Below are 22,507 nucleotides of genomic sequence, written 5' to 3'. Positions count from 1 at the left end.
CGGATGGTCCACTGAACCTGTTGAGTGCTACAATGATTTTTATCAGTGTTGAGCACTCACAGCCAGTGCTGACATGATATAATTGCTTGAAACCTACATACTTCTTCTAGTAATGTGCCAATGGTGTATTCCTGAGGTTTGTCAAGAAGTGCATTTTCTGAATGATTTTATAGGTGTGGAGGCAATGACCAGCCTTTCAGCTAAATTGGCTTTCGTGAAGTTGCATTTCTCTGTATTGATATATGCCTACAAATTGTTTGATTATTTCGTCTGGCTGTTGATAGTACAACATGTACTCATGCCTGTTAGCTGAAATTGAATTGCAAGTTGATCTTCAAAAATTTGAAAAGTGCTGTTAGGGTTTTTGCATCATTATCAGAAATACTGGAAGATTTTATTCTTCTTAACCTCCCAGTGATGAAGGCAAGAATAGGATTAATTGCCTGTTGTTCTTTATTAGTTGTCTTGCTAACCCATAAAAACTAATGCTTTCTTTAAATAACTGATGTTCCGGCAGAATATCAGAGAAATGTTTGCCGTCTACCTTCCTTTTGTGTAGCTTTATGCTCTTTAAAATGTCAAAGTGAAAATCTGTACAATTGTGTAATGCTTTTTTTTCCCTATGTTTAATTATTCCTGTTGACATTAAAAGTGATTCTTTCTTATTTGTTGATGTTGCTTTAAAGGTAATTGTTGGCTTCTCTCTTTCCTTTATTGCTATAGCTTAGGATATCCAGACTTGTAGTAGTCGGTTTCTGTGCGTGTAGGTGCTCATTGTACCAAAAAAAGTGAGAACTTGCTTGTATTTTTTCTATTGATTGGAAATGAACATGGCAGAATTGACTGATTCCAGACACAGACAAGATCTCTTTAGTATTGACTTTTTTTTTCAGTGTTACTAAATTTTATTTTCTTCTCAGTGTGCCTTGGAGTCGTCCATTCAGGACTACTTAAATCTCCTGTTTATTTTACTCCAGTCAACAGCAGGTCTCTCAGTTTCTTTAAAGAGAAAAGTCGAGTGCTCAATTTGCTTCAGTATAAGTTTGTAGCCTTTAGTTTTGGTTGAAGCATGTTAGTTTGATTGTATTTGTAATGGCAGCACAGAACCCATGCAGATGATTAGGAATGATGACTGTTAGGGAAAACTTTTCACAACTGCTATAGTGCTATCGTGTAGCATATATCATAAACTTTGCAATTTTGTTGAGTCATGTATCAAGATTTATCTTACACCAACTATTTACATGGCTAAAATTTCACGTACTTACACATGCTGTCTAGGTTTCTCTGATTACTGATTTTAATGTACATTAAATAACTTGCATTACATGATTAACTGTCTGACTGCATCGAGAGGGTAACTGAGAGTGAGGTGGGTACCTGAACATCACGTCATTGTGTCATGTAGCTGTCTTAAAGGTACAGGCCAGTTTGGTCAGGAAGATAAGCCATAATACAACAGAAAGAGTGCTCGTTTGTCTTCAAGTCTGTTCAATTAGCCATCTTCTATTATCCTTCTACTTCCAGAGTGGTTCAAGTGTTTAAAAATGAAATAACTCCACAGAGGCCAATATCCTGTCACCAAGTCACCCTTTATTTAAATGTGCAGAATATTTGACACTGGTCCGGCATCCCCAGAGCCAGCTCTCAAAGTGAACAGAATCTCTGACACACCTTTTTTTTTCCTTTTTTTAAAATTTTTTGTGTGCAGGTGTGAGACACAGTGAAAGACACAAAGTGTATGAATCTTTATTCAATTTCCACTACCAGGAAGAAAAGAAACACCAAATGGCCAGTGACAAGCAGTGCCCTTAACATCAAAGGGCAATGTTGTGTGATCAAACAGTGAAAGGGAGGGCAAGGATTAAATCAGTATAGAGTTGGAGGGGGAAATAATACGCTCCACTCCCTATGGTGTCCACCTCTCCCTGAACAACGCAAGGGTTTTGGTGGACACTGCGTGCTCCTTCTTCAGAGACACCTGGGTTCTCACACCTGTCTTTTTAAATTATTTTTATTTTTTTCTTCTTATGTCATGTGTGCAGGTGTGAGACACAGTGAAAGAAACAAGGTGCACGAATCTTTATTCAATTCCCACCACCAGGAAGAAAGGAAACACCCGAGTGGCCAATGACAAGCAGTGCCCTTCACATCAAAGGGCATTGCTGTGTGGTCAAACAGTGAAGGGGAGGGCAGGGATTAAATCAAAATAGAGTTAGAGGGGGAAATAAGGCACTCCACTCCCTGCGGCGCCCACCTGTCCCTGAACAACTCAAGGGTGTTGGTGGACACCATGTGCTCCTTCTCCATGGGCTCTCACACCTGTTTATTTTTTCTTTTTTTTTCTTTTGAGAGAATGTCTGACACTCGTGTTTTTTTTTCTTTTTTTCTTTTTTTAAACCCCCACACTACCGCCTAACTGCGGTAGTGCTTACTTTTCCCCCAGCACCCATGTTGTGTGTGTGTGTGCAGGTGTGAGACACAGTGAAAGACACAAGGTGCACATATCTTTATTCAAATTTCCACCACCAGGAAGAAAGGAAACACCCGAGTGGCCAGTGACAGGCAGTGCCCTCCACATCAAAGGGCAATGCTGTGTGATCAAACAGTGAAGGGGAGGGCAGGGATTAAATCAAAATAGAGTTGGAGGGGGAAATAATGCACTCCACTCCTTGCGGCGCCCACCTCTCCCTGAACAACTCAAGGGTGTTGATGGACACCGCGTGCTTCTTCTCCAAGGACACCCGGGCTCTCACACCTGTTTATACCTGTCAGCTAGGGCTGCCTAACTGGACCAGGTTAACAACCCCAATCAGGAAACTCATATTCTATAAGGTGTTGTTACCTTGTTACAATCACTATAAAAAGCATTCAAAAGCCATTACAGTTGTTAAATTTGTGGAGATGATTATTTGCATTGAAAAATGATTAGTAAGCTTCAAAGGAATTAGAATTACTATGGTGTGGAAACAGGCTCTTCGGCCCAACAAGTCCACAGCGGCCCTTCGAAGAATATCCTCCCAGACCCTACATTTCCACAGACTAATGCCCCTAACCTAAACATCCCTGAACACTATGGACAATTCAGCATGGCTAATTCACCTAACCTGCACATCTTTGGATAGTGGGAGGAAACCGGAGACACGGAAGAATGTGCAAGCTCTGCACAGACAGCCGAAGCTGGAATCGAACCTGGGTCCCTGATGCTGTGAGGCAGCAGTGTTAACCACTGAGTCACTGTGCCACCCCCCACCCAAGGTGGGGGAAAAGAGTATATCAGTGTATTTTCCCTCATGTTATGATGGGGAAAATAAACAACACATCTTACTTCCAATTTCAAGAACTTACTTCATTCCTTCCATTTCATCTGGAATGTTACTCCTTCCTTCTCATCATTCTCTTACCTTCCCCTCACTGTTTCCACTGGTGCTGCCAGATCTCTGCCACAATGTGCAGTTGCTGACTTTTCCAAGGTGACCAATGGAGCACTTTGTCAGAAATGTCCTACATGGCCAGACCCAACTCCCCACACACAGCTTCCCAGACTGATTCTTCCAAACTCAGGCCGACACTGACTCCCCCGGTCTCAGGCCGACACTGACTCCCCCGGTCTCAGGCCGACACTGACTCCCCCGGTCTCAGGCCGACACTGACTCCCCCGGTCTCAGGCCGACATTGACTCCCCCGGTCTCAGGCCGACACTGACTCCCCCGGTCTCAGGCCGACATTGACTCCCCCGGTCTCAGGCCGACACTGACTCCCCCGGTCTCAGGCCGACACTGACTCCCCTGATCTCAGGCCGACATTGACTCCCCCGGTCTCAGGCCTACACTGACTTCCCAGTCTCAGGCCTACACTGACTCCCTGTTATGAAGATGTGGGTGTACTGTACCTTTAAGAGAGTCAAAAGCTAGCAGTGACAGCACCAAGTGTTCTCGATAAGATACTTTGTAACATTTAGTTAAGAAAAGATAGCACTGGCTGAGTTGCTATGAGACAAAAAAAAATTTGAATTTGGCCAATCAATTTAAATTATACCCTGAAAATACCAAATTCCAATCAAGTTTGAATTGAGTATGTTGACAATCTTAAAAGCCAATGACACAATCCGATGTTTTGGGGGTATAAGACCAGGCCAAATTGGACAATTGGGAGGAGAACTGCCAAGCCAACAACATCTGCTAACTGCTCTGAGAAGAGCTCTCTTAAAGGTACCTTTATTGATCAGTAACCTGAAACAGAATCCCCAAGAAGGAAAAAAGAAGACTGGAATACAAGGAAGAACCAAAACCTGCCTGGTTTTGAGATAAGAAGCTTTGTTTCATAAATATCAATCGGGAGTTTTATTTGGGGTATTGTAGAAGGGAAAGTAGGTTGGAGGAAGGAGTTGTAAAGAGTTGTTAGTTAATTATTCTCTGTTATACTTGTGAAGGCCAGAGACCGGGGGAGTCAGTGTAGGCCTGAGACTGAGGGAGTCATTCGAACTTTAATTCCAGATCTTTTGAAATTCAAATGCCACCATGGTGAGATTCAAACCCAGGTCTCCAGAGAATCATCTGGGTCTCGGGATTACGAGGCCAGTGACAAAACTACTGCACCAAATTTACCAATGGTTATTAGTCAGCACCTTCCGAACCCACGCTGAGTATCATTTGGAACGACGAGTGGCGGATGCATGGGAATACCACCACCTGTAACTTCCCCTCCAAGCCATCACCATCCTGACTTGGAAATATATCACTTTTCCTTCACTGTCAATAGCTCAAAATACTGGAATTCTCTCCCTAACATAATTGTGTGTCTACCTATACCAAATGTATTGGAGAGGTTCAAGAAGGTAGTTCTCCATTGTCTTTCCAAGGTAATTAGGGATGGTTAATAAATGATGACCCACCCAGTGAAGCCCACATTGTCTCTATGAATAAGAAAAAAGGAGGAAAAGGTTTGAGGAGATTTGCACTATTCCTTTCTCTTCCGTTTCTTTCCAAGTCCTAAATCACATTGGTTAAGAAGCGAATTATCACTGAGACTGAGAACTGTCTCAGATGCCCCATTACTCTTGTCATACTATTACCAACTTGTATTTTTAGTAATTTGTAAAGCATTGAGTTGAAGGGAGAGAGAAGAAAAATCTAACTGACATGTTACGTTGTGAGGTATCTCATTTCAATAGATTCTGGGCCACTGTAAACTGTTAGAGTTATCACTGAATCTGATTTTTGAATTTCCTTAGCTACCTCCAAATCTGATGAGATTATGGTGATGAATGCAGATATTCCTAAAAACAGAAATCATTGGGAACAAAAACCACCAGATACTCTGCTGAATGCACTACAGGCTGCTCAGCTATCGTCCGTTTGTCAGACCATGAGTGAAGATCAGATTGGTAAAGAAATCTCTTGCAATTAGACTGTATGAAATGGCAAACCTGCTCTTGTATATTTAAAGTAATAATAAGGTAAAATATAACTTAATTTAACTAATGCCGTTCAAAATATCTACAGTCACTTGGGAGCACAGGACTTGAGAAGGGCTGAAAAATAGAAATATGCTGCTAAAGATTTTTATCTTGACCTCAGCAGGACAGAATTGCATGAACACCAAGTCTCAAAGGGAACAATGATTTATAATACATGAAAAGTAATTTCTGATTGCTTGGCAAGTGGACTGCAGTTGGCAGAGGGCCTTTTCATGAATTTCCTGGTGTATTCTCTATGGCAACACTTCCATAAATCAGAGTCCATTTGCTCACCAGTCAGCACTTCTTCTCATGCATTTTAAATTGTCCGTCTCTTTGAGGTTTAGTCTTCTTGAGTCTGCCCTGATGACTTAAGACAAGATGCTTTGACAGCTTATCTCTTTCTCAGCATTATTATGCATTTGTAATTAATATTTATTAGTTGAGCAAAACTGGTATAAAAAAAATCACTGAATTCCAAGTGTTAGAGCACAGAAGGATGTTTACTCAGTCCATCACTTCTGCACCAAATAAGCATGATTACTCAGAGTCAGAGAGATGTACAGCATGGAAACAGACCCTTCGGTCCAACCTGTCCACGCCAACCAGATATCCCAACCCAATCTAGTCCCACCTGCCAGCACCCGGCCCATATCCCTCCAAACCCTTCCTATTCATATACCCATCCAAATGCCTCTTAAATGTTGCAATTGTACCAGCCTCCACCACATCCTCTGGCAGCTCATTCCATACACATACCACCCTCTGCGTGAAAAAGTTGCCCCTGAGGTCTCTTTTATATCTTTCCCCTCTCACCCTAAACGTATGCCCTCTAGTTCTGGACTCACCGACCCCAGGGAAAAGACTTTGTCTATTTATCCTTTCCATGCTCCTTATAATTTTGTAAACCTCTATAAAGTCACCCCTCAGCCTCCGACGCTCCAGGGAAAACAGCCCCAGCCTGTTCAGCCTCTCCCTGTAGCTCAGATCCTCCAACCCTGGCAACGTTCTTGTAAATCTTTTCTAAACCCTTTCAAGTTTCACAACATCTTTCCGATAGAAAGGAGAGCAGAATTGCATGCAATATTCCAACAGTGGTCTAATCAATGTCCTGTACAGCTAAGATTTGCTTTCCCAAAATGTAGCACCTCTTTTATTTATCTGAATTAAAGTCCATCTGCCACTTCTCAGCCCATTGGCCCATCTAATCAAGATCCTGTTGTAATCTGAGGTAACCCTCTTCACTGTCCACTACACCTCCAATTCTGGTGTCATCTGCAAACTTATTAACTGTACCTCTTATGCTCGCATCCAAATAATTTATGTAAATGACAAAAAGTAGAGGACCCAGCACCGATCCTTGTAGCACTCCACTGGTCACAGGCCTCCTCACTTGCTGCTAGTCCCCTGCTTTTTCCCATATTATTTCTATCCAAATCATAATCCAATACCTGCTTGAATAAACATAATTTAGCAAATGCAAATTATTTTGTCATGGTGTACACAGTGATTGTTGCTGTGCTATAATACAAATATATTCATCTGCTAATTTTTGCAACCACTTAACAAGAATTGGAGAGGCTGTAAATAAAATGGCATAAATATCTCCACGTTAGATCCTTCTCTATTTTTAAATGAGGCATTGTTTACATTTGAACTTAGCATTCCGTAAAGTTCTTCACAAAAGTGAAGGTGGGGTCGGAGCTACTGCCATTGACATCAAGGCAACATTTGACCAAGAGTGGTATCAAGAAGTCCTAGCAAAATTGGAGTACATGGAAATTGGGGTAAATTCTGCTATTTGGAGTCACACCTGGAACAAAGGATTGGGGTTGAGTTTATTGGGGTCAATCATCTTAACTCCAGGTCTCCGCTGCAGTGTTCTTCAGAATGGTGTCTTGACCCAATCATTTTCAGCTGCTTCATTAATGATCTCCCTTCAGTCATAAAGTCAGAGTGCTCGTGGATGATTTCACAATGTTCAACACCACTTATGACACCCCAGATACTGAAACAGTCCATTTCCATAAGCAGCAAGACCTTGGTGCCATACAAGGGCCAGGCAATGACCATCTCCAACAGGAGAAAACTGAAACATTATCCCTTGAAAATGAGCTGAACTCCATTTAAAGGTGGCCTTGCTGTCACTGTCCTTTCTTGTGACAGTGCTGCTGTCAGAAGTCTTTCATTTGCTGCTGGCCGCTTTATTCTGAAAGATGAAGTCCTATTACAAGAAGCAAATGAATCATGTATTAAGAGCCCAGCCAACATCATTCTAAGGAGCTCACCTGAAGAAATGGATAAGGGTCAGTAGCCTTTTTAGGAATTAGGCAGAAGTCTCTTCGACTGTGCTGTTGCAGCCCCTGGAGAATATTATTGCCTATGTTTACCATGTGTGTATATATTGAGAACTTGCATATGTATTGTATATTATGTAACAAAAATGCAGTCATCATGAATGTTTATTAGGCTTGTGATTGAAACAATTCCGTTCTGTTTTTCAATTCTTTGACACCAAGTACAGGATTAAGAGAATGATTACAGAGATAGTTATGAGTATGCTGAACCAGCCTTGCCCTTTCACACAGTGCTGATTATTGATTGTTCCATGTTTATGTTCAACAGATGACACACTGACTCCTTTGAAACCAACAGAAGAGAACAATGATCCCAAATCAAATACTGCCTCTGAAATAGAACTCGATAAGGGACGACTGGAACCTAGATCTGACGATGATGACACGTGAGCCAACTACTCTTTTTTAAAAAATTGTTAACCTTCCATCATTCAAATAAACAAAGGGATATTATCTAAATGTATAGCACAGAAACAGGCTATTTGGCCCAACTAGTTCATACTGGTGTTTACAATTCAGACCAACCTTCTCTCACCCCTTTCCATCTAATACTACCAACAGAACCTTCTAGTTCTCTCTTCCTTACGTGTTTTAGCTGTTTTCTCCTCATCTACTTATCCAATGATTCCAGCCGGCTGTAATGCTGAATGAATCAGATTCCAAAATTACACCTGGCTTGATAGATCATAAGAACAGAGTTCCGAGGAAGGGTCACTGAACCCAAAAAGTTAATTCTGGTTTCTTTCCACAGATGCTGTCAGATCTGCTGAGCCTTTTCAGCAATTTCTGTTTTTGTTTGTGATGGAACACTCCTCATTTGCCTGGATGGGTGCAGCTCCACCAACACTCAAGAAGTCTGACACTATCCAGGACAAAACAGCCCACTTGATTTTCAATACATCAAAAACATTCACTTCCTCCTCCATCATACTCAGTTGCAGCAGTGTGTACCATCTACCAGATGCACTACAGAAATATGCTAATGTTGCTTAGACAGCATGTTCCAACCCCATGATCACTACCACCTTGAATGACTAGGGAAGCAGATATGTGGGAGACACCACCACTTGCAAGCTCGCCTTCAATTTACCATCCTGACTTGTAACTATATCGCTGTTCTTTCAGTTTTGCTGGACCAAAACCTAGAACTCCCTACCTGACAGCATTGTGAAACTACGTACAGCACATAGAGTCGTAGAGATGTACAGCACAGAAACTGACTCCTCGGTCCAACTCGTCCATGCCATTCTAAACTTTCTAGTCCCATTTGCCAGCACTTGCCCATATCCGTCTAAACTCGTCCTATTCATATATCCCTCCAGATGCCTTTTAAATTGTTATAATTATATCAGCCTCCACCACTTCCTCTGGGAGCTTGTTCCATACACATACCACCCTCTGCGTGAAAAAGTTGCCCCTGAGGTCTCTTTTATATCTTTTCCTTCTCACCCTAAACCTATGCCCTCTAGTTTTGGACTCGCCCATCCCAGGAAAAAAGACCTTGTCTATTTACTCTATCCGTGCCTTTCATGATTTTATAAACCTCTGTAAGGTCACTCCTCAGCCTCCGACTCTCCAGGGAAAACAGCCCCAGCCTATTCAACCTCTCCCGAGGGCTGTAGCTGTTCAAGAAAGCAATTCACTGCCAGCGTCTTAAGGGCAACTAGGCACGAGCCACAAATGCTGGCTCAGCTAGCAAAGTCCACATACCATGAATGATTAATAAGACTTCTTTCCAGTTCTGATGGCCTAATCTCTTCTCAATCTGACAACTGGAAAAACTCTCTCCAAACTCTCACAGCTTGGAGACTTATAATCACTTTGTTGGGGGTTGTATTATAGGTCTCCCAGTAGCTGATGGTTGACCTCCTAGAGGTTTATAAAATCATGAGGAGCATGGATAGGGTTAATAGCCAACGTGGTGAAAGTGAGGACTGCAGATGCTGGAGATAAGAGTTGGGCGTGTGGTGCTGGAAAAGCACAGCAGGTTAGGCAACATCCGAGGAGCAGGAGAGACAACGTTTTGGGCAAAAGTTCTTCATCAGAAATTAATAGCCAACATCTTTTTCCCCAAGATGGGGATGTCCAAAAGTAAAGGGCATAGGTTTAAGATGAGAGGGAAAGATTTCAAAAAGACCTGAGGGGTACCCTTTTCAACAGAGGGTGGTTTGTAAGTGAATGAGCTGCCGGAGAAAGTGTTGGAGGCTGGAACACTACAACATTTAAAAGACATTTGGATGGGTACATGAATAGAAAGGGTTGAGAGGGATATGGGTCAAATGCTGGCAAATGGGACTAGGTCAGACTGGGATGTCTGGTCTATGTGGATGAGTTGGACCAAAGGATATGTTTCTGTGCTGTATGAATAGATGACTCTATGACTTGAAAATCGAATTTACCCTTCTGCTAGGGGAAAATCCTCTCCTGAACTGAAATATACCCTACTCTTCTTCTAGAATGAAATCAAAATCTAATTGTGCTGGACTAAATTCAAATTACGATATCAGTGTCATTTGTTTTTCTGTATGTCATTAACTCATCAATCCACCAACTCATACCACATCTATCTGGTTAGAATTATGCCACTCAGCCTGTGTTCCGATTCCTCCAATTGTACAGGCCTAGCAGAGATCTTTGGACAGTGACATATTTGGGAGAGTGGGGCTCTGTGAGTCCTCAACATTCACTTTGGAGCCTTCAAGTCTTTTGGCATCAGGTCAAACATGGGCAATGACACCTTCGATTGATTAGTTTTGACATGGGTTGCATGTTTTCTCAGAAATTACGTATTTAGATCACTTGACTTTTTAAAAATAAATTCCCTTATAGAACTGAAACAAAAATTCCCATTAAAAATGTGAATTCTCAAATGATAATAATATATACCATACACTTTATATCACACTTCCCTCGTCTTAAATTTATCAGTGTTATTCATCTTGCGGTAGTGAGAATGGATCAGCTTTGGATTTCTGTAAAGCAGAATGGCAGGAGTTTGAAACTTTCCACTGTCCATTTACATATACTTTGAACTGGCACAACACAAACTTTAGTGCTTTATGTACAGATTTCGACAGCAAAAGCAACACGCCTGTAAAAATGAGCTAATCTAAACAATTTGGGAATGAACTTCAATGCTATTTTCAGTATATAATCAAAGCAATCTAGGCTGCAAGTTTCTTGCTCTTGTATTCCATCCTAAAATCAAATTCCTTGACAAATGTTTGATACATCCCATCACCTGCACTCCTAACCTACATTAAATTGTAATAATAGTTGATGACATTGTGTTCTATGTTTTCTGTGTTGTGCACTCACAAAACAATCAAGCTAAATTAGATTAGAGCACAACAGGGTAGCATAGTGGTGGACAAATAATTCAAAGACCTATATTCTTGATCTAGTGACAACAATCAAATCCCATCATTCCATCGGGGGAATTTCGATTCAGTTGGTGAAAAATATTTTAAATGTAAATCTTGCATTAGTAGTGGTCACTGTGGAAACTTGTTAAGGTCCACCTGATTCATCAATGTCCTTTAGGGAATAAAATCTACTCTTGTCCAATTTGGCTGATACGTGACTCCAGTCCAACAACAAAATAGTGGCTCATAATTACCCTCTAAAATGGCCAAGCAAGTCATCCTTTTGCAGCAAATTGCAACAACCAAATATAATAGAAATAAAACGGAATGAACTACTGGGCATTGACCTGAACATCAGATGTGGGTATGATAAAGGTACTCCCAGCCAATCCTGCAAAGTTCACGAGTGTCTGGGGATTTGCAGCAAGTATGGGAAAGTGACATCATTGACTATTCAAATAATGGCTGATGTAGTCATTTGCACAGAATCATGCCATTCACCCCATGTTCCAGATTCCTCCAATTCCACAGGCCTAGCAGAGACATATTTGGGAGGATGAGGTTCTGTGAGTCCTTAACATTCATTTTGGAGCCTTGAAGTTTTTTGGCATCTAGTCAAACATGGGCAATGACAACTTCAGTTGATTAGTATTGACCATCCTTCCTCGACTGATAAATCAATACACTCTAGTTGCTAGGTCAAAATCCTGGAATTCTGTCCAGATCAGGAATGTTTCCACTCACACTAAATGGACTGCAGTGGTTCAATAAGGCTGCTCACCACCACTTTCTCAAGGACAACTAGAGATAGGCAATAAATGTTTGCTAAGCTAGTGACGCCTGCATCTTGTCAATGAATAAAACAAAACTTTGTCAACCATTGTTCATTTGGTCAGATTCTCACTTCTGAGTTAGCAGGCTTTGGATTCGACCATGATTAGAAAACAGAAATCAATGCTGACACTCCAGTGCAAGTGCGATACCATTGAAGGGGCCTTTTTTCAGATGAGACATTAAACTGAGGTCTCACCTGCCTGTTTAGGTGGCCTTAAAAGATTCAGTGGCATTATTTTGAAGAAAAGCAGAGAATTGTTTACTCCTGCACTGGCCAATTATCTGGTCACTTTTACATCGTTGCTTGTGAGAGCTAACTGTATGGAAATTGATAGTGTTTCAATCATTGTGAGAATGATGGCACTTTAAAATGTCTTCAGTGGTTGTAAAGCACTTTGAGGTCTTTATTGTCTCAATCTTTTAGTATTTCCAGACTTAACCATCACAAAGCTTTATTATGTGACTACTCTGATTCATTTTGTAGGATTCTGAGTTGTATTTATATGAATTTTTGTTTTCCCTAGAAATTTTGAAGAATCAGAAGATGAACTCACAGAGCAGCTCGTAGAGTCTTTGCAAGATCTAGTTCATCCAGAAGAGAAAATACAAGGTAGTGATGGGCCAGAAATCAGTCAAAGAATATCTGATGTAGAAGAGGAACAAAAGAATGAAGGCCACAAGGAAGTACTTGTTCCTGCTTCTCAGAGAAAGTCTGAGGAATTCTTTGATGAAAAGAACATAGGTGCACCTGACCCAGGCAAGGATTGTACAGAACAAAATGGGACAACTGCCAGAGAATGATACAGTTACTGTGATGTTCTTACAGCTGATAAACTACCTGGGAGTCATTTGAAACACAAGAAGTCTTACAGTTCCTTCTAAAAGTATACTTGTATTTCAAAGAAAAACTTCAATGTAAAAGATTTTACTGGATATATTAGCCAGGCATCTGATCAATTAACTACGACATTCAAGGCAACCAGCTGTGAAAGTGGTTATTGTTATTCATCAAGGATATATCCAGCGATATGTATAGTCTTTAGAGTCAATAATAAAAGTCAGTAAAGATTAACCTTGTCATTTTTAGGAATATATTTCCAGTCATTTGTAAGTATTACTATTTATTTAGTAAATCCAAATTCATGAAGGCAAGTGATTGCCACTTTGTTGCTTCTAAGGTGATTAGCCAACCACTTACTCTGTAGAAGGGAACACTCCTCAGTTCTGTGCAGCTTTGTTTCTGTTTGTTCGGTCTTTCAATATTGAGACTGATAGTTTTCGAATTGCACAAGGGCGCTGTTTTGGAATCTGTTAGTTTTCTCTTGGAATTCAACCTGCAGCATCAATTGCTTTCCCAGGGGCACCTGCATAAGGAATGGGGACAAGGTATAAGTGCTGATTCACTTCCCCAATATTGTAAATCTATTTTTATGGTAATATGGGGACTTTCTGTGAAAGGGTGAGTTATTTTCTGAGTCATGATGTTATGGTTTGGAATGTGGATAAAGCTCAGTGGTATTTGTGTCCTTCACTATCACTTAAACTACCAAGGAGTGTTGATAATATACGTCATGCCTGGTACCTTACCTTGACTGTCAAACTTAGTTGGGGACGTCATCAGCCTCTGTTATTGTAAATCGGGAACATCATCTATTCGAATGCACAAGATCTGGGACAAATAGCAGAGGACAATTGCTCTGAAATCAGCAAGATCAAAAGATGATCCCAATGAAGACTAGTGGCCTGAGAACAGATTGAAATCTTACTAACATTTCATACTTAGCAATGATACCTGGACACAATAGTGCTATTGTTTACAACAATCATGGCTGACTCATCCTAAACCGGACAAAGAAAGGAATGTGAAAAGAAGACTTTGCCCTCTCATTCATGTTCAAATGCGCTTGACAGGACTCCTTTGCAAAATTTAAATAATGTTAGCTGGATCGACTGGTTTCAAGGATTAATTAACTTATTTTACAAATTACAGAACAACAGATCATCTTGTTGATTTTGGAAGAAGATTCGTCTTCAGAATTGAGCCTTATCCTATTCATGCTTCATCAACTATAAGCCTGCACCCATTGGTCATTAGCAATTTCAGTTTATGTCTTTTAACACTTTTTGACGGAAACAATGTTGAACATTTTTATACCTTCCTCTTGTTGACCCCTAGTTTCCCATGCTGGAATACATGTCTGGACATCATGAGGTCTGAATCAGATTTACCTATTTTAAAGCAAAACATTTTAATGATATTGTTGAAAACATCCAGGATATTTTACATATTCCAGGGCTTGTTTCCCGTTTATTATACTCACAGACTACCTACTGACAGGAAATGAAAGTCAATGGCGTGGAGAGGCCTAACGTTACATCGCTGCACTTCTATCTTCTATCTCCCCTATGAGCTGATCCCCATTCAATGTAATGATAGATTAAAGCAGCTTGTAGGACAGAGCCACGACTGTTCATCTTCCTCCAGCAAGCAACACTGCATAGAAGATTACTGTGCATAATGACTATAATACTTCAAAATTCTACCAGTGGTCATTGTCTTTTTCATTTGCACAATGACAAGGAGAGATATTGTTCACAAATTAACAGGAAACACGCTATAGAACTTGCATTGAATGATGCTATTTCTGATCTGAATAGATTTGCACTTGAGTATTTCTACTGTTATACATAATTGAAGTTTTTGAAAACTAAGTAAATGTAATAAATTACAAGCATCTCTGGAGATCAGTCAAAGAAAAACAAACAGTGGAGTGCTGTTTCACAGCTGACATTGGGATACTTCAGTATGGATTTAGTAAAGGGAGGTCATGCCTGACAAACCTGTTGGAATTTTTTGAAGAGGTAACAAGTAGGTTAGACCAGGGGAACCCAGTGGATGTGGTCTATCTGGACTTTCAAAAGGCCTTTGATAAGGTGCCACACGGGAGACTGCTGAGCAAGGTGAGGGCCCATGGTGTTCGAGGTGAGCTGCTGGGATGGATTGAGGATTGGCTATCTAACAGAAGGCAGAGAGTTGGGATAAAAGGTTCTTTTTCAGAATGGCAGCCGGTGACGAGCGGTGTCCCGCAGGGTTCGGTGCTGGGGCCACAGCTGTTCACATTATATATTAATGATTTGGATGAGGGAACCGGGGGCATTCTAGCGAAGTTTGCCGATGATACAAAGTTAGGTAGACAGGCAGGTAGTACTGAGGAAGTGGGGAGGCTACAGAAGGATCTAGACAGGTTGGGAGAGTGGTCCAGGAAATGGCTGATGGAATTTAACGTGAGCAAGTGCGAGGTCTTGCACTTTGGCAAAAAGAATATAGGAATGGACTACTTTCTAAATGGTGAGAAACTTAATAAAGCCAAAGCACAAAGGGATCTGGGAGTGCTAGTCGAGGATTCTCTAAAGGTAAACATGCAGGTTGAGTCTGTGATTAAGAAAGCGAATGCAATGTTGTCTCTTATCTCAAGAGGGTTGGAATATAAAAGCAGAGATGTACTACTAAGACTTTATAAAGCTCTGGTTAGGCCCCATTTGGAGTACTGTGTCCAGTTTTGGTCCCCACACCTCAGGAAGGACATACTGGCACTGGAACGTGTCCAGCGGAGATTCACACGGATGATCCCTGGAATGACAGGTCTAGCATATGAGGAACGGCTGAGGATACTGGGGTTGTATTCGTTGGAGTTTAGAAGATTAAGGGGAGATCTAATAGAGACGTACAAAATAATACATGGCTTTGAAAAGGTGGATGCTAGAAAATTGTTTCTGTTAGGCGAGGAGACTAGGACCCGTGGACACAGCCTTAGAATTAGAGGGGGTCATTTCAGAACGGAAATGCGGAGACATTTCTTCAGCCAGAGAGTGGTGGGCCTGTGGAATTCATTGCCACGGAGTGCAGTGGAAGCCGGGACGCTAAATGTCTTCAAGGCCGAGATTGATAGGTTCTTGTTGTCTAGAGGAATTAAGGGCTACGGGGAGAACGCTGGCAAGTGGAGCTGAAATGCGCATCAGCCATGATTGAATGGCGGAGTGGACTCGATGGGCCGAATGGCCTTACTTCCACTCCTATGTCTTATGGTCTTATGGAAACTACACACAGCAACTGGGAGTGATCAGTGATTTCAGAGCCTGGTCAGCTAAGTGTTTAATTTTAAGACTTATAAAACTTATAATTTTTTTTTGCAAATCTATAATAGTGAGTAGGGTGAGGGGACTTTTTTTTAAAGTTACACTGAGATCTGTCTCCTGATTAAAGTTTTGATATTAAGTTATTCCAGAACAATGTTTTTGAACAGTAAGACTGTGCTAACACAGAGTATTTGAGAGCATGTGTTGTGATTTTTTTGGGTATATTTTGGGTCTGTAGATTGTTTAAGGTGCAGAGAAGACTTTTAGTGGAGTGATGTGGTCTTTCTGTCAGACAGGGGAGATTACAGATAATTTCAGTGTTCCTTGAGATTATGTCTGCAAGAAGTGTGTTTGGATGAAAATCCTGTCAGATCGCATGGATCGGTTGGAACAGCAGTTAGAGACAATGAGGAATTTACAGGAGCTAGGAGATGTGGGATGGCAGTTCCAGGAAGGTAGGAAAACCACAGATACAGTTAGGTAGATGGGTTACTGCTTGGAAAGGTAGGAGAGTTAGGCAGGTAGTGAAGGAGGAGAGTTAGGCAGGTAGTGAAGGAGTCTCCTGTGGCTATCCCTATCTCAAACAAGTATGCTATTTTGGGAAATGTAGTGGCTGTTGGCCTCTCAGAGGAAATATAGTGCTGACAGATGTGTCTCTGGTATCCTAACTGTCTCTACTGTAAAGAGTGGTATGTCAGGTTCCATTGGATTGATTGTCATAGGCGACTCTGCAGTCCAGGGCACATTTTGATATTTCTGAAGCCAACTGCGAGATAGCAGAATGGTGTGTTGCCTCCCTGGTGCCAGGGTCAAGAATGTCTCAGAGATGGTGCAGAATATTCTCAAAGGGGAGAGTAACCAGCAGGTTATTGTACACATTGAGGAGGGACCTGATTGAGGCTGACAAAATTATGTGAGGTATAGACAGGGTGGATAACAAGATTTTTTCTCCTAGAGTGGAAGACTCAATTATCAGGGGTTACAAGTTCAAAGTGAGAGGGGAAACGTTTAGGGGAGATGTGCATGGAAAGTTCTTCATGCAGTGGGTGGTGGGTGCCTGGAACACATTGCTAGTGGAGATGGTAGGAGCAGGAATGATAGCATCACTCAAGATGTATCTAAACAGATACATGAATGGGCAGGGAGCAAAGGGTACAGACCCTTAGAAAATAGGTGGTAGGTTTAGTCAGAGGTCAAAGAGCCTGTTCATGTGCTGTAATGTTCTTTGAAACATTCTGCAAGTTGGCGTCATCTCTCCCCAATGTAGAGGAAACCACATTGAGAGCAACGGAACAGCAGATGACGTGTGGAAGTACAGGTAAATTTGTTGGATACGGAAGGATCCTTTGGGGCCCTGGACAGAGGTGCGGGGCGAGGTGGGAGTGCAGAATTTGCACTTCTTCCAGTGGCAGGGTAAGGTGCTGGGAGTGAAGGGTGATTTGGTGGGGGGCATGGACCTAACAAGGGAGTCGTGGAGGGAATGGTCTCTCTGGAACGCAGATAAATATATCCCTGGTGGTGGGATCTGTTTGTTGGTGGCAGTAATGGTGGAGGATGATGCAATTTATCTAGAGGCTCATGGAGTGGAAGGTGAGGACCAGCGGGGTTCTGTCCTTGATGAGATTGGAGGGAATAGGGTTCTTGCAACATGTTTGAGGTGAGGGATGCCATGGTCATCCCTGCTGATTACATTTGCAGGAAATGCACCCATCTCCAGCTCCTCCAAGACCGTGTTCGGGAACTGGAGCTGGGGTTGGATGAACTTAGGATCATTCGGGAGGCAGACGGGGTCCTAGATCGGAGCTATAGGGAAGTAGTAACTCCAAAGATTGCAGACAGATGGGTGACAGTGAGGGGGACTGGGAGGAAGTAGCCAGTGCAGGGATCCCCTGCAGCCGTTCCCCTCAAGAACAAGTATACCGTTTTGGATACTTGTGGGGGGGACGACTTACCAGGGGTAAGCAATGGGGTTCAGGCATCTGGCACGGAGCCTGTCCCCGTTGCTCAGAAGGGAAGGGTGGAGAAGAGCAGAGCAATAGTTATTGGAGACTCGATAATTCAGGGCACAGATAGGCGGTTTTGTGGGGGCGAGAGAGACTTACATTTGGTATGTTGCCTCCCAGGTGCAAGGGTACATGACGTCTCTGATCGTGTTTTCCGGGTCCTCAAGGGGGAGGGGGAGCATCCAGAAGTCGTTGTCCACATTGGCACCAAGACATAGGTAGGAGGAGGGCTGAGGATGTTAGGCAGGCTTGCAGGGAGCTAGGTTGGAAGCTCCGAGTTAGAACAAACAGAGTTGTTGTCTCTGGTTTGTTACCCGTGCCACGTGGTAGAGAGTTGAGGAATAGGGAGAGAGAACAGTTAAATGCGTGGCTACAGGGATGGTGCAGGAGGGAGGGATTCCGGTTTCTGGATAACTGGGGTTCTTTCTGGGGAAGGTGGGACCTCTATAAATAGGATGGTCTACACCTGAACCTGAGGGGCACCAGTATCCTTGGGGGGAGGTTTGCTAGTGCTCTGGGAGGGGGGGGGGGTTTAAACTAACTCTGCAGGGGCATGGGAACCTAGACTGTAGCTTTAGGGTGCAAGATGTGAAGTGTAGGGAGGTTAGGAACATGGCATCAATCTCAAAGGAGGGTGCCTGTAAACAGGAAAGTGGCTTGAAGTGTGTATACTTCAATGCTAGAAGTATACGAAATAAGGTAGGTGAACTTGCAGCGTGGGTTGGTACCTGGGATTTCGATGTTGTGGCTATTATGGAGACATGGGTAGAACAGGGACAGGATTGGCTGTTGCAGGTTCCAGGGTTTAAATGTTTTAGTAGGGTCAGAGGTGGGGGTAAAAGAGGGGGGGGGGAGTGTGGCATTGCTTGTCAAAGATAGTATTACAGCGGTGGAAAGGACAATGGATAAAGACTCGTCATCTGAGGTAGTTTGGGCTGAGGTTAGAAATAGGAAAGGTGAGGTCACCCTGTTAGGAGTTTTCTACAGGCCCCCTAATAGTCCTAGAGATGTAGAAGAAAGGATTGCGAGGATGATTCAGGAGAAGAGTGAAAGTAATAGGGTGGTTGTTATGGAGGACTTTAACTTTCCTGATATTGACTGGGAAAGCTATAGCTCGAGTTCGTTAGATGGGTTGGTGTTCGTCCAATGTGTGCAGGAGGGTTTCCTGACACAATATGTAGACAGGCCAACAAGAGGTGAGGCCATACTGGATTTGGTTCTGGGTAACAAACCAGGCCAGGTGTTAGAATTGGAGGTAGGTGAGCACTTTGGGGACAGTGACCACAATTCGGTGACTTTTACTCTAGTGATGGAGAGGGATAAATCTGCACTGCAGGGCAAGAGTTATAGCTGGGGCAGGGAAATTATGATGCAGTGAGGCACGACTTAGGATGCGTGGCTTGGAAAATTAGGCTTCAAGGCGAGGGTGCAATTGATATGTGGAGCTTGTTCAAGGAGCAACTATTGAGTGTCCTTGATAAATATGTACCTGTCAGGCAGGGAGGAAAGGGTCGTGTGAGGGAGCCGTGGTTTAATAAGGAATTGGAATCCCTTGTTAACGGGAAGAGGGCAGCCTATGTAAAGATGAGGCGTGAAGGTTCAATTGGGGCGATTGAGAGTTATAAGGTAGCCAGGAAGGATCTGAAGAGAGAGCTAAGAGCAGCAAGGAGGGGACATGAAAAGTCCTTAGTTGGTAGGATTAGGGAAAACCCAAAGGCTTTCTATAGGTATGTCAGGAATAAAAGAATGACTAGGGTAGGAATAGGTCCAGTCAAGGATAGTAATGGGAAGTTGCATGTGGAGGCTGAAGAGATTGGTGAGACACTGAATGAATACTTTTCCTCAGTATTCACTCAGGAACAGGATATTGTTGCCGATGTGAATACTGCGTCACAATTAATTAGAATGAATGGCTTTGAGGTATGTAGGGAAGAGGTGTTGGAAATTCTGGAAAGGGTGAAAATAGATATGGCATTTATCCTAGGATTCTCTGGGAAGCAAGAGAAGAGATTGCAGAGCCATTGGCCTTGATTTTTATGTCCTCGTTGTCTACAGGAATAGTACCAGAAGACTGGAGGATAGCAAATGTGGTTCCCTTGTTCAAGAAGGGGAGTAGGGATAACCCTAGTAACTATAGGCTGGTGAGTCTCACTTCTGTTGTGGGCAAAGTCTTAGAATTGTAAGGGATAGGATTTATGAACATCTGGATAGGAATAATGTGATCAAGGATAGTCAGCATGGTTTTGTGAAGGGCAGGTCGTGCCTCACAAACCTTATTGAATTCTTTGAGAAGGTGACTAAGGAGGTGGACGAGGGTAAAGGGGTAGATGTGGTGTATATGGATTTTAGTAAGGCGTTTGATAAGGTTCCCCATGGTAGGCTACTGCAAAAAATACAGAGGTATGGCATTGAGGGTGAGTTGGAGGTTTGGATTAGGAATTGGCTGGCTGGAAGAAGACAGAGGGTAGTAGTTGATGGTAAAGGTTCATCTTGGAGTGCAGTTACTAGCGGTGTTCCACAAGGATCTGTTTTGGGACCATTGCTGTTTGTCAGTTTTATAAATGACCTGGAGGAGGGGCTAGAAGGTTGGGTGAGCAAGTTTGCGGATGATATGAAAGTCGGTGGAGTTGTTGACAGTGAGGAAGGATGTGTCAGGTTACAGCGGGATATAAATAAGCTGCAGAGCTGGGCAGAAAGGTGGCAAATGGAGTTCAATGTGGGTAGGTGTGAGGTGATTCACTTTGGTATGAGTAACAAAAAGATGGGGTACTGGGCTAATGGTCGGATACTTGGTAGTGTGGATGAGCAGAGGGATATTGGTGTCCATGTACACAGATCTCTGAAAGTTGCCACCCAGGTAAATAGTGCGGTGAAGAAGGCATATGGCGTACTGGCTTTTATTGGTAGAGGAATTGAGTTCCAGAGCCCTGAGGTCAATTTGCAGTTGTATCAGACTCTGCTGCGGCCGCATCTGGAGTATTGTGTGCAGTTTTGGTCGCCATACTATAGGAAGGATGTGGAGGCACTGGAACGGGTGCAGAGGAGGTTTACCAGGATGTTGCCTGGTATGGTAGGAAGATCGTATGAGGAAAGGCTGAGGCACTTAGGGCTGTTTTCATTGGAGAAAAGAAGGTTTAGAGGTGACTTGATAGAGGTGTACAAGATGATCAGGGGTTTTGATAGGGTTGACCATGAGAACCTTTTTCCGTGTATGGAGTCAGCTATTATGAGGGGGCATAGCTGTAAATTAAGGGGTGGTAGATATAGGGCAGATGTTAGGGGTAGATTCTTTACTCAGTGAGTTGTGAGTTCATTGAATGCCCTGCCAGTCGCAGTGGTGGACTCTCCCTCTTTATGGGCATTTAAACGGGCATTGGATAGGCATATGGAGGATAGTGGGCTAGTGTAGGTTAGGTGGGCTTGGATCAGCGCAACATCGAGGGCCAAAGGGCCTGTACTGCGCTGTATTGTTCTATGTTCTCTGTTCTATGTTCTAAGGACAGAGGTGCAGGAAGTTAAGCATCAACCACCATGTGGGAGGCAAAATTGTGGTCTTTGAAGAAGGAGGCTAGCTTGGATGTTCTATGGTGGAATTGATCCTCCTGGGAACAGATGTGGCAGAGGTAGAGGAATTGGGAATAAGGGATAACATTTTTACAGAAGGCAGGGTGGGAGGAAGTGTAGTCCAGGGAGTTGGTGAGTTTGAAGTAGATGTCCATGTCACCGGAAATGGAGAGGTCCAAGAAGGGGAGGGACGTATTTACTTTAAATCCATAGACTCCCACAGCTACCTAGACTACACCTCCTCCCACCTTGCCTCCTATAAAAACGCTATCCCTCATTCCCAATTCCTGCACCTTATCCCAGTTCCAACCTTCCAACTCAGCACTACTCTCTTGAACTGTCCACCCTCCTCTCCAACCTATCACCTTCACCTTCATCTACCTAGCGTCTTCCAAGCTACCTTCTCCCAAGCCCACCCCTCTCCCATTTATCTCTCAGCCTCCTTGAGCCACCCTCCTCATTCCTGATGAAGAGCTTATGCTCCTCAGATGCTTTCTGACCAGCTGTGCTTCTCCTGCATTATACTCTTCGACATACATCAAGTATAGACAGCTGGCATCAAGTGAGTCTCTACAGGAGTATAAAGGTAGTAGGGATATACTTAAGAGAAAAATCAGGAGGGCAAAAAGGTGAAACGCGATCTCTGTGGCAAATGGGGCTAAGGAGAATCCCAAGATATTCTACGTACATTGAGAAAGAGTAACTAGGGAGAGAATAGGGTCCCTTAAAGATCAATATTTGTGGAACCACAGGAAATTGGTGAGATATTAAATGAGTATTTGCATTATT

At 42.8% G+C, this 22,507-nt stretch overlaps 1 protein-coding gene across 4 annotated transcripts in view; it reads left to right on the top strand.

Moving 5' to 3' along the window:
- The window catches only part of LOC140481240 (serine/threonine-protein kinase Nek5-like), a 95,429-nt gene extending 81,181 nt beyond the window's left edge, over window positions 1–14,248 (top strand). For 3 of the 4 annotated variants that reach the window (XM_072577128.1, XM_072577126.1, XM_072577127.1), the window contains 3 exons: window positions 5,234–5,386; window positions 8,084–8,201; window positions 12,539–14,248. In XM_072577128.1, the coding sequence (XP_072433229.1) occupies window positions 5,234–5,386; window positions 8,084–8,201; window positions 12,539–12,815 (548 nt within the window). In that variant the 3' untranslated portion in view covers window positions 12,816–14,248. The remainder of the gene's footprint in view (window positions 1–5,233; window positions 5,387–8,083; window positions 8,202–12,538) is intronic. The other variant, XM_072577129.1, reaches the window with a different exon arrangement.
- Window positions 14,249–22,507: the final 8,259 nt, after the last annotated feature.

Source organism: Chiloscyllium punctatum, chromosome 9, assembly GCF_047496795.1.
Source record: "Chiloscyllium punctatum isolate Juve2018m chromosome 9, sChiPun1.3, whole genome shotgun sequence".
Classification (NCBI taxonomy): Eukaryota; Metazoa; Chordata; class Chondrichthyes; order Orectolobiformes; family Hemiscylliidae; genus Chiloscyllium; species Chiloscyllium punctatum.
The sequence above is the reverse complement of the archived record's forward strand: the minus strand, read 5'-3'. Positions and strand labels throughout refer to the sequence as shown.